The sequence below is a fragment of the Coturnix japonica genome, chromosome 4, assembly GCF_054131305.1.
Source record: "Coturnix japonica strain WE chromosome 4, WE-NBRP24, whole genome shotgun sequence".
Taxonomy (NCBI): Eukaryota; Metazoa; Chordata; class Aves; order Galliformes; family Phasianidae; genus Coturnix; species Coturnix japonica.
In genome coordinates, this window is record NC_140666.1 from 70556002 (window position 1) to 70568590 (window position 12589).

The 12589-nt window shown below is 39.7% G+C and overlaps 1 protein-coding gene across 38 annotated transcripts in view; it reads left to right on the forward strand.

Annotated features, from left to right (window-relative positions):
* Positions 1 to 12197, forward strand: part of APBB2 (amyloid beta precursor protein binding family B member 2) — a 131265-nt gene extending 119068 nt beyond the window's left edge. For all 38 annotated transcript variants that reach the window (XM_085545545.1, XM_015862412.3, XM_015862415.3 and 35 more), the window contains 6 exons: positions 3503 to 3617; positions 4742 to 4829; positions 5836 to 5919; positions 6389 to 6504; positions 7300 to 7479; positions 8037 to 12197. In XM_085545545.1, the coding sequence (XP_085401671.1) occupies positions 3503 to 3617; positions 4742 to 4829; positions 5836 to 5919; positions 6389 to 6504; positions 7300 to 7479; positions 8037 to 8204 (751 nt within the window). In that variant the 3' untranslated portion in view covers positions 8205 to 12197. The remainder of the gene's footprint in view (positions 1 to 3502; positions 3618 to 4741; positions 4830 to 5835; positions 5920 to 6388; positions 6505 to 7299; positions 7480 to 8036) is intronic.
* The last annotated feature ends 392 nt before the right edge of the window (positions 12198 to 12589 follow it).

Here is a 12589-nt window from a genome sequence, read left to right on the forward strand (position 1 = left end):
CACTCTGCTGTTTTGGTGGCTGCTCTCCCCTTTTTTTGCTTTTTCTTTCTTTTCATTTTTTCTTCTATTTTCCCCCCACAACCCTCCCCTCTCCCCTTTCTCCTTCCTTTTCCACAGATCTCTGGGCAGCTGTAGGCAGTAAAGCAAAGCAAAATCTGAAGGTTATGGGCTCAGGAGCCTGTTTCATTGCAGCCCAGCAGGGTGTGCTCTGTGATCCCAAAGACATAAGACACACATACAGTGCACACTGGTACATAGAAATAGTCATTTTCTGGAGGTGAATTTGAATCAATTTTAAGCTGAGCCTAGAGGATATCATTTTCTTCTTCAAGGATTCTTGCTACAATTTGTAATATATAAATCCGCAAAGTAATTTGCATTTTCCTGCATATGTATCGCTTTCACACGGTTGCTCTAAATACCTGCAATTCAGTTTTCATTGGTAAAAGTAGAAAATCCCTTATTTCCAGGTTCAAGGCTAGGCTCTTTTTTTTTTTCTTTTAGGGGTTAATATAATTCTGCACTCCTTGGGAAAAGTAAGAAAAGGGAATGGAGAATGTGATGGTTTTTCAGACTGTACTTAATTGGGATGTCTCCAAGGGCTGTAGCCTAATGGTGGCGAATGGCAACGACTGCTATTCAAACAGAACAGCATTAGCATAAATCACATTTAGTGTGATTATATCCATCCAGGGTTGAGCAGCTAAGTGATGCCTAGCCAGGTGTTAAATAGGTATGGCTATCTAGGTTCTAGTCAATTACTGTAGACATTTGCCAATTAAGGAGGGTAAAGGAGCAAATAAAAATGAAATTTCATTCCACTTAGCACCTTACATTGTCTTTGCAGTTCTCTAATTGCTTTTTAAAATGCCTCTCTGTTGTATTTTAAACTATTCAGCAGAGCCAGACTTACCTGCTTGTGCAACAAAATACATTTTTCTACCCGTTTTCTGGCTTTTTTCCAGGTTAATTTACACCCAGTTCCTATGTCCTGAAATGTACTAGTGGATAAGGTACTATATGTGCACATGATTAAAAATAATCCCAGTGCCCCTTCTCTGTAATGCCCTACCAACAGAAACGGGTCTGCTTGTGTTGTGAACTTGAAGGAATATGGAAATGGAATACATTGTTCTCCCACTAACCATCTTGCTGCTCTGCCCACTGACGTGAAGGGAATTTTACTGGGAGCTGTGGTTCAAATCCGGCTAATTACACATGTGCCCACATCCCATGGAGAACAGTAAGACTCCAGCTGGATGAGATGGGATCTGTTCATTCTGTGCTAGCTTTGTATCCTGCCCTGGATTTATTAAAGGCTTCTCAGTTTCTTCTTTCCCTTGTTTTCCCAGCAAGATGTAAAGGCAGGGGAATGGTGTGAGGAGGTATTTGCCCTTTTCCATAAATTTCTATTGCAAGCACGTTACTCAGCACTTCTTCGTTATCGAAGGGACTGGTTGCCCATAAATCTCACTTAAATGTTAATCAGCTTCAAGTGAGCTGCTGTGGAATGAAGGTTTACAGAGTAAGTGACCCAGAAGGGATCTGAAGTGAAAGAAGCATCAGAGAGCAGTCTTGGGGTTTACTTGGTATTCAAGGCTTTAGACAAATAAATTGTTGCCTTCTGGTCCTGTGCAGGGAAACATTGCTCCCAAGTTTTATTCTGTTAGCTGTGCTTTTGGAATTGGTTAGTATGGAGCGATCAAAGCCATGCCCCTCTTCCCATAGAGAGCTTTGCTCTCCCTGTGTTTCACAACACCAGGCTGTCCCTGCTGCCAGCCTGCCTGCTGGGGTGCTCCTCAGAGCGTGGCAGGTACGTGACTTCAGGAATTAAGGGAATCAGCCATATTGTTTGTGCTCTGTCAAAACAGAAGTGGATGATGTGCTTGCTAATTTTGATTGATGACTTGGAAACAGCTGGTGCAGGCAGGGTTGTGTGTGATACACTGCCCCCAGTTTTGAGGTGCTTGGATTTCCTTCTCTGCCTCAGCAGGCTTACAGATGATCATCTAAAGGTTTATGCATGTTCACAATTTCCATATGTAATTAGCTGATTTACTTTGTTCAAGCTGTTCAGGTACTTAAAGTGAGGCACTGGTGTGTGCGTGTCTCAAACACCACTGCATGGGTTTTATTAGCTCTCAGTAGTCAAGATTGATGTGCTAGCTGGCGTCTCATTTGCTGCTGTAATTGCACTGTAATTTCACACCACCTTGCTTATACAACGTGTCCTGTTAACGCAGGAATATTTACCGTAGCAGCAGGAGCAGATACCACTGTCTGAGGCTGAGGCCTCCCAGCTGCTTGGTACACACAGTGTCCCAGAGAAGGGCTGCTTCTCCTGCTCCTTCAGGCTGATGGGAGTGGGCTGGAGCAAGGAGACCTCCAGGCATCTTAACAGACAGCCTTTTCTGGGGTTATTGCTGTGGGATTTGCCACAAGTCATGAGCCGTTGGGTTAAAACATGCCTATGTCATTCCTCCAGCACTATCCCTTTGTAGAGTGCCTGTGTTACATGTGCAGACAGAGCAAAGCAGAGGAGGAGCTCCAGCCTGATTGCAAGCATCTGGGCTAGGAGCAACCACCCCTTTATTGTGAGGATTCATCACTGACAAAATATAGCACCGCCAAACTAAATAGAGGCAACGTGTTGCAGAACCAGCCTCAGGTTCCTCCTCAGTGAAAGGGTCAATCTATCCCAGGAGGGTCATGAAGCAAATTAGCACTACAGGGACAGAGTGATGGGCTCTTCATGCAGAAACAGCCCTTAATTCAGTATCTAAATGGAACGTGTCCAACCCTGACACTTTCTTTATACCGTGCTCATGCCTTGACTTCTTCAGAAGAACTTCAGCTCTTAAACAGCCCGAGAACAAGGAAGCACCATACTGGCATTAGAAAGCTGTACTATGGTGAGGCAACTTGTTGGGACAGTGCAGAAAATCTCTTTTGTAGGGAATCCTTATTTAACTTCAGAAAAAATAAGGTCAGATATTTAGGCCAATTAGTTTGAGCAAAGCTCAGCAGGTTCACATCTCCCTTATGCAACCAGATCTCTAATTACTGCCTGCAAGTTTTAAACACTTTTATATATATATATAGTCCTTCAAAATGCGTTCTTTTTCTACCTAGATCACCATTTTCCATTTTTCATTTTCTTAGCATTTAAAAGCCGTGTGTGGTTCTTGTCTTATCCTGTAACTCTCCTTTGTCTTTAGTAAGAACATATTTTTCTATGCATTTACAATTCCTTTTGGAGTTATGGGTGTTATGTTCAATGAATTACCAGTGTTAGGAAACTGTAATAAGCTGTTTAATTGTATAGATTAATCATCATCACTTATGTATTCTTTTCAGAGGTATGCAATGTATTAAATTAGTAGATCTACATTATCTAGGATGTGTTTTATTCTCTAATTGCTGAAACATACACATGTTAGAGGAGGGGTGAAGCAGGTTCTAATTACTGCTTCTAATGTGTCGGTTCATTTTGTTTGTGCAGAGACTTTGCATATGTGGCAAGAGATAAAGACACCAGAATTCTGAAATGTCATGTGTTTCGATGTGACACGCCAGCAAAAGCCATCGCCACAAGTTTACACGAAATCTGCTCAAAGGTAAGTGGATGTAAAGTCATCTGCACAAGTCTGCTGCAAGCCTCAGTGTAATACACGCTGACAGCAACCTCACACTGTTAGCTTTATACCTCTGGCAGCTAGAAATGGTACAGGGAGTTTGTAAAGGACACAAAGGAACGGGAGTTGTGGGAGGATGTGCATTTGGATTAGAGGATGGTGATACTTGTATTTCATTGACGAGCATATATAGACTGAAAGTCTTCTTGAGTAATAAAGAAATGGTGTGCTGAAAATGCACAAGCACCTGGCATCTGCTATCTGATACACTCGACTTCTTTGCTGAACCAGGGCTTCTCCCTAAGCTAGAGAGTATCATTTTTCATCCTCAGGTGGGAATACTGCCACATGTCCCTATAAAAGATAATACTTCCAAAATAGGGAGGGGGGGGGAGAAAAAGTAAAAAAGGATGAAGGAAAAATAAATCAAAAGATAAATTTGCCAGAAGTATCTGCAGACCAAGTGTCATTAATTGGAATTCTAGTCATCTCTGTAGCTTAATTACTATCAATAGTCATCAGTGTTAAAGAAGCAAATAACAGTATTTCATATTTTAGCTTTGGAAAACCTCCCTTAACTTCCTTGGGACCCTTCTCAGATGCATATTTGCAGGGAATGATCATCCAAAGTGGTTGTTTGGAAGTGTTTTCCTCTTGTTAGTATTGTGGGGGAGGAACGTGTTGCATTTTGCATGGAATTTTTAATGCCAGAAGAAACATAAAAATGGAAGAAAAAATGTCACACAGCAGAAGATAGAACATAGAGGTACATGAATAATGGACACAGCTCTTTGTGTGTTCAAAATTTGGTTCTTGCAGTGTTACTCCTCACAGTTCTTCTGTTGATAAAAATGGATGGTTTTTTCACTCTTCCATTCTTCTTTCATCTAGTCTCAAACACCTCTTAAGTTCAGTATGTAGATAAGGAGAGGTGAATAAACCATGGGCAAGCTGAAGTAATTTATGAAGAATAATTTGTTTAGTCCTGTAGGTTCTGAGTAATTTTGGAAATCAGAGTTTTAATAGGAGTAGATTTGATACTTGGAGTTATTACTTTACAACATCTTTTGTACAAAACAATGCTGTATTATCATTGTCTTATTCAGATTATGGCTGAACGGAAGAATGCTAAAGCTATGGCTTGCAGTTCAATGCAGGAGAGGACAAATGTCAGCCTTGATGTTCCTCTGCAAGGTACCATATGTTACTGCTTGTGTCTGTGGGATGGTGGTGTGGGAGTCTTAACCAATTTATCTGACTGTGAGCTGGTATTGTATCAATCGTTTTTATGTATTGATCCTGTTCACAGTAATACGGTCCTGCTAATTTATGTCAGGTTGTACATTCTGTCTTTTATTTTAAAGTACAACTCTTGCAAACACAGTTTGTCATACTTATGGCTACTTGCATATATTGTCCAGTTCATATAAAAATACTTCTTGAGATGGCATAGATCAGCCAAATTTGCCGTAAAAGCAAAATACACTCCAGTTAATCACATTGATTCACATAGGACTGCTCCCTCCAGGTTTCACCACAATTTTGGCAGCTTCCAAGGCAAAAGATACAAGTGGGTTGTCATCCACCTTGAGGGTCTTTTGCACGCTCTACTACAGAAAAAGTTCTACTAAAGAAAGTTGCCCTTGCATGCCGTATTAGTCAAAACTTAATACCTGCTGTTTAGAAAGTTCTACAGGAGAACAAACATTACCACATGTTAGCTTTACAGGAAACTGGATGCTTTCAGATCCAGCAGTTCATCCTGGTTACCCTACTCCTAATCCATACATCAACTTGTGTAATTTTCTGCTCAGACAGCAGTATTGATTACTCATAGCTCATGTTGAATGTATTAAAATAGATGATGTTAAAAAGATTCCAGATTTTACAAAGTTATGCAGTGAAAAATAGGTCTGTATGTCTCAAAGGCACATGCATTTATTTATTTTTTTTAATAAGCCAGTAGCATAATGTGACCCTATTTTTAGTGTAGATGAAGAATTAAATGCTGCAGTGTTCTAATTCCCTTAGAAATTATTTGGCATTAGTCTTGTCAGAGGGAACGGAGATTTGTTTTAATTAGTACAATACCTTCAGAGTATAATTACTCGATAAACTGTTTTTGGTTATTGATGAAATGAAAGTCTTCTTCCGAGCCGTGAGTAGCAATAAATAGAAATCTATATTTGTTCCCATGCAGTAGATTTCCCAACACCAAAGACAGAACTGGTGCAGAAGTTCCACGTCCAGTACCTGGGAATGCTACCTGTAGCTAAACCTGTGGGTATGTGTTACATATTTCTGACTTCAGAGGGAACTTGCATAAACTCTTAAGGGCTGCATTGTGACTAGCTGAGTGTAAGAGCCTGATTTTGGAATGGGAGCAGTTCCTGACCTTCAGAGTCATAAGAGCCGGAGTTGAAGTGCATTCAGCACTTCAAATAAATGTGTGTTGTGCAACCAGAGTGCTTTGGGAGCTGGTAAGAAAGCATTTTCTTTTTACCGCTTTCTCAATATGAATATGAGCTCTGTTACTAATGAGAAGGGCCTTAGTGGACTGAAATGGTGCTGCAGTTAAATAAGATGCTAACGCATTTTTAATATGCCAGAGGCACCTGATTTGCTTCTGCAGATGAAAAAAAACAGCTTCAGAACCCATCATCATATTCATTTAACTGAGTTCAAAACAATTCATTACTATGTACTACTATGTGAAAATAATGCTTACTCATACACATTTACTTCTGTTTTAGGAATGGATACTCTGAACAGCGCTATTGAAAGTCTGATGGCTTCCTCTAGCAAGGAAGACTGGATGCCAGTTACCATGAATGTTGCTGATGCTACTGTCACAGTCATCAGTGAAAGAGTAAGGCAGACTGTCACGTTCAAAACATTTTTAACACTAGTGCTGAAAACCAGGAACTCATGAGCATTAGAAGAAAGTGTTCCTGGACTTCATTTGCCTTTTTTGTATGTTATTTCTTTGCAGGGCTGTACCACCATTTTAAAAAGACTGTTACAACTTGTGTCAGCTTCAGCTTTATTTACCATTCCAAGCATGTCCTTAGGAACATAAATAATTAGTAACCCTTAGATGCTTAAAATTCACATGGTATTATCCTTCCTAGACGTGTTGAGTCTGTGATGTTGTAGGCTAAGCCATAAGGAACATTCCTAAGTTCTAACCTGTATTTCCTTTATTCTTTCTATGAAAGCCAAGAGCAAGACTACAATTTGTGTTTCACGTCACTGTCCTTTAGTAGGGCATTTTTCATAGATATGAATAAAATGAAACTTTCAAAGAAGGTTTTACATCCGCATCTGTTGATTAGGCCCTAAAGCCACATCTCTACATACCAGTAATAGGGGACTATCTTTAGAAGCCACAGCCGCCATGCATTTCTTTACAAAACTTCCACATCTGATTTAAACATGCAGTGCTACAATGCATAATATGCTTCAGTGCTAAATCTCCAAGCCCTTGTGTTCTGCTGGTATCCCAGAAGGGAGGACCCAGCCCAGGCCTTTGCAAACCAGGGATACACAGAGGAATGTCACAGAACTGTGTCAGTGTTCTCTTCCTGCTTAATCAACCTATCACCGAAAGTAAAATTTCATAGAATATCTGTTAGTAATGAACAATCATTTTGTTTGTAACCAGAATGAAGAGGAAATCATGGTGGAATGTCGTGTGCGGTTTCTGTCCTTCATGGGAGTAGGCAAGGATGTTCATACGTTTGCCTTCATTATGGATACAGGAAACCAGCATTTCGAGTGCCATGTGTTTTGGTGTGAACCAAATGCAGGCAATGTGTCAGAAGCTGTTCAGGCTGCTTGTATGGTAAGTGACTTTCTTTAAAAGGCATCTAATAGTACTTAGATTTTCCACTACCTCAGTATATGTATTTCCAAATGTGCAGTTAGTTTCCTGAGATATAATAAGATAAAACCTAGCTATTTGGATTCTGATATATTTAGTAAATTAGAAATAAGCTTGAAATGTCTATTTAGTGAACTATGCTCCTTTAACACCTGACCTCCTGAACTCCTTGATACCTTTGTAAGATCTGTTCTGTAGTTACAGAAGTTATCTAATGCTGGAAGAATATTTCTATGTAACCCGGTGACAGTGTAGTGGAAAAATAGTCCCTGTTTAAGAAAACTCATTTTTCAGTTTTTAAAGAGTTGTTGTTATGATTTAGTATCTGTCATGTGCTAACAAACAGTTTCTGCTAAAAGGCTGACAAACCAACGTCTCACTAACTTCATCAGGGCTGTTTGTCACAGTCAAAATGGAAGTTTGACTGTACTTCATGAGAAAGTATTTTAAATGTATTTTAAATGCACTGGAAGTAATGGCTACAGTAAGGAGTGCAGAATGCTTCTGCTTTGTTGCAGTTACGGTATCAGAAGTGCTTAGTGGCCAGGCCTCCTTCGCAGAAAGTTCGGCCTCCCCCACCACCTGCAGATTCGGTGACCAGGAGAGTCACAACCAACGTAAAGAGAGGAGTGCTGTCCCTCATTGACACTTTGAAACAGAAACGCCCAGTCACCGACATGCCGTAGCAGCGTAAGAGAGAAGATTCTCCTAACCTTTAACTGCAGATAACAGTAGCTACACTAAGGAAAATGAACTGATGATGTTTGGCCTTCCATTCCAAATTGCTGATGCTTTGTCTTAAGAGAATTTATCCGTATCAAAGCAATGCTAGACAAGCATGTTATCTCGTTCTTGCCACCATCGTTTGATATGAAAAGAAGCATGAATAATTTTTTTCCTGTCAATGAGTTACATTGTGAGCAATGGAAGGTCTGTTTGATTGTAAATACGTGAACATTACCTGAACTCACAAAAGAAAGAATACGGCCACGTCCTTCCCAGTGAACTCATGCTAAAGTCCTTGGAGTGAATGACGCTTGAGTTGATGGTTTCACCGTCTTGAGCTGGATTTGTCTCAAACCAATCTTAAGTCCTACAGCACTTTGGTTCTCGACACTGGAGTAGATACCAAGGATCAGCTACCATTGAATTACTGTAGGTTAAATACCAAGTTTTATTTTTTACAGAACTAACCTGTTAATTTTAAATTGTTTGTCAGTGTTGGTTTGCCTGACATTCATGTGAACCATTGTCATTTGATCTCTGTTTGTATATTACAGTCGTAGGCAGGAATTGTTTGATACCAAACCAATGCTGAAAAAACCTGGGAGTGTTTTCAGTAATTGAGTACAGGGTGATCCACTTTTCATCTTTAATCATACAGGTGCGCACGTTGGTTGTTAAATATGTCATCCCAAATTGTTCATTCAAAATACTGATTGTTCCACATAGGGCTCACATTGATCAGGAAAGAGTTGGTCAGTAGTTTTACTGTCTTAAAACTCTCACAAAAGCAAAAATGTTACAGATGTTTTCTATATGAGTGTTTGATCAAACGTTCAATTCTGTGTTGGGTTGCAGTATTCCCTCTCTGAGTTTGCTGCTAAATACTTAGCATGCCACAAATAGAACAATCATGTTTCTGATTATTTACTAAATTTAATGGAAACTGTGACAAAACTCATGAGAGTTGTTTTCTAACAGGACGTTGCTTCAAGTGGGACAATTTCATTTCAGTGCTTTTGCTCCAAAGGTCTCCTGTAGTAGCCTTGATCCACACAACTGCAGATTCTGACAAAGTCAGCACAGAAATGCCCCTTTAAAATTGCGTCCTGTGCTGATCTTCAAATGCAGCTACGCATCTTTTTCCCTTTGCCACCTTCTGTTTAGCCCTGCAGATTGGTACAAATTTAGGAAATGGAACATAAAAGATATTTTTAACTAATGTTAGAAATGTTTTGGCTGCATTTATATATATATATATATATATATATGTTCCAAACTGTATCTGTCTCCGAAGTCTGCAAATCTGGTCATGTTGTAATTTTAGAAGAATGTTGTTTTTACAAGAACCATTTTTTTACTTTACTGTGCCAGATATTGTTATAAGCAAGATTGTTATGAACAAAGAATGATTTTTTTTTTCTTATTTTAAAAAGTCAGCAGCAATACCTGAGCAAAACATATTAAGAATACCAGGGGAAAGAGTGATGATTCAAGAAATGCCTGCGTTGGAAACATAGAAGAACTATTAAAACACATTTAGCCTGATGTATGAGCAAGTGTAGGTGAAGCCTAGCCATGCAGCTGTAGCATTCTAAGTACAGCTCTCTAGAATGCCCTCTAAGAAGCTGAGCCTCCACAATATTCAAGAAATGTTTAGATGTCCTGAGGGACATGGTTTAGAGGGAAATGTTGATGGTAGGTGGATGGTTGGACTGGAGGATCTTAGAGGTCTTTTCCAACCTTGGTGAATGCAATTTCAGATCTCTGCATAACGGAGTTTCTACTCCCAGGGGAGTGAAGCAATCCTGTTCCATCCCAAGTCTCATGCTCCTACTGTCTCCTTTGTACCAGCTCCGCTGCTTGTGCAGTTGGAGGAGAAGTCCAATCTGAATGACGTGAGTAAACTCCAAAATTGACCCTGCTGGCCACGTGGCTGTGCAGATGACAGGGAGAAAAGGAGGGAAGGGGAGGCAAATCCTCCGCTTTCAGCAGTAGCAATGTTTAAACTAACCATGAAGCCAGATATCGAAGCATGGAGATGACAGATGTGTATCAGCTTATTCCTGTTTCTCCAGTTTCTAGTACTGATCCCACTTAAGTCTGACAGGAACAGTGTTTAAAAAAAAATCACTTCCTCTTGTGGCTGCTATCAAAATGTGGCGGCTCACAATGTCGTTAAGCAAGGTCATGAATTTAAAGGATATTTCCTTATTCATCATAAGAATACTGAATCAAACTTTGTTTTATATACAGAAAATATTTTGACAGCGTCTTTCTCTTTAAAGTTCAAGATGGAAACACCAATGTTTTAATTTGTTTTACAACAAAGAATTTTTAACAGTATAATCAAGTTCAGTAGTGCTGTCTACACAGTGCTGTTTTTCCCCAAGAGAGGAACAGTTCATGTTTAAACCAAACCAACATTTGGGAAACAGCAGTGCAAAGGTAATAAGCCGTGTCAGAAGTCTTTACACATCTGTGTTGCTGAGGCTCTGAAAACAGAGTTTTCACTGGAAAAAATGTGCAACTGCAGGAAGGGCTGAGGGAAAGGAGAGAGGAAGGTATTTGAAAAGCTGTAGGTCCCCCAAATTTCTTGTCTGTTACCAAAATGCTGTTGATTTTGCAAATACTTAAGTAGTTTGCTTCATGGGCCACATCTATCTGGCCTTTTGGCTGCAGTAGAACTCCTGAGTTTCTAAAGTGTTAAACACACACCCGGGTGTTTGCAGAATCAACACTTAAAGTTGCAAAGCTCGTTGTCCTTTATCACACAATGTACTGAGGCGCTCTTTAACCTGGCCAAAAATGTATGTATGGCATACGCGTGTCTGAGTAACCAGCACTGTTTTATTTGATGTTATCGCAACCCTTCAGTTATCTATGCATTTTTTATAATACCCAGCGATTCTGTAAGCAGGCAGCCATGCATTCACTATGCCTTGTATGTCTGATGCCATATTTTAAATTAACCTGTTAAATACAGCTTAAAATATTTTTATTTTATTTATTCTATTTTTACTGAAATATCCCGCGTTATGATGTCGATGTATTGTCTTTACCAGACGTGATCTTGTAACATTCTCTACGCTGTATACTATAGGTTGCCTAAAAAAAAGGCAACTTTGTAATTATTTGTAGTCACATTTTTATTGAAGTCTGTAGAAAAATCATGTAAAGCGAAGCTGATTTCATATTTTTTTCAATGCAAGTAGTAAACTAGAGGTAAGTATCACGCATCACTCACGTCGTTAATGTGCTCCCTTGCAAAAGCAAGGAGATTTATATTCACTGTCAAAATTGAGAGATAAAAGCCTTTCTTTTGAAATCCGCAGTGCTGGCTGTAGGTTTTTCTTTTTAAGTCACTGTTTGTTTCATTTAAAGAGGAGAAAAGGGGTGTGGGAGGTGCAAGGCTGCAGAGACAACTATGGGTTCTTTAAAGAGAAATAACAAAGACTGCACAGAAGCAGCACAGAAGCAACGCACAATAACGTTGTGTTTGGAGGTACCTGTGCCTGCTGAAGTAACGTCCCCTTTGGTGACGGGAAGAGAGGCTGGAGTGTCTGACAGCTTACACCACGTCTGTGTCAGCGCCTGAGAGTTCTTTTTTCTTGTTAAGTTTTATCAAGTATTTCTTAGATGATTATTTCATTAGGGATGCGCAACTGTTGGTAAAGCACCCATGCAAAAACAGCGCCTTTTTATTTCAGCAGCTTATGTAGGTTCAGCCTTTAATGCCATTACTCCTTCCTTGGGCATACAGTGCTAAAAACTTGTGCTGCACAGTCAGCAAAAGTAGGTTGGATTTCTGTGGACCCAAACCCACTGGGTATTAGCAGAGCTCAGCCTTGAATAGAGCGCGCAATTGATGCTGAAAAGGGCAATTTCCCCTGCTGTTGTCCACTTCTACACATTTAAATGTAATCTGTTCCAAGAATAAATTTGGCTGCATAAAATGATTGTCTCAACTGGTCCATGGAGCTGGGAAATTATTTCTTTTCTTGTTCAAAGTTGAGGGGAGGGAAAAATATGTGATGGCTGTGTAGAGTCATTAGTAATGTCGTGGAGACTTCTGTATCTATAAAGGTGAATCAGTGGTTTCCAGTTGAAAACTATCAATACTTAACTGGGCTACTGAGAACTGGTTATACACGATACAGCTTTACTTTGCTTTTTAAAATATTTTTTAAGTGTTTAATTGAGCATTCAGGCTTCTATCCACGAGCCATTTGAAGTCAATCCCAGATGTTGCCACCAGGTTTTGTTCAGTGCTCACCAAGCAAGCTGGTAACCTGCTGAATTAAGTAAAATCTTCACTGCTGGCTCTTTTGTATGCTTGGTAAAATAA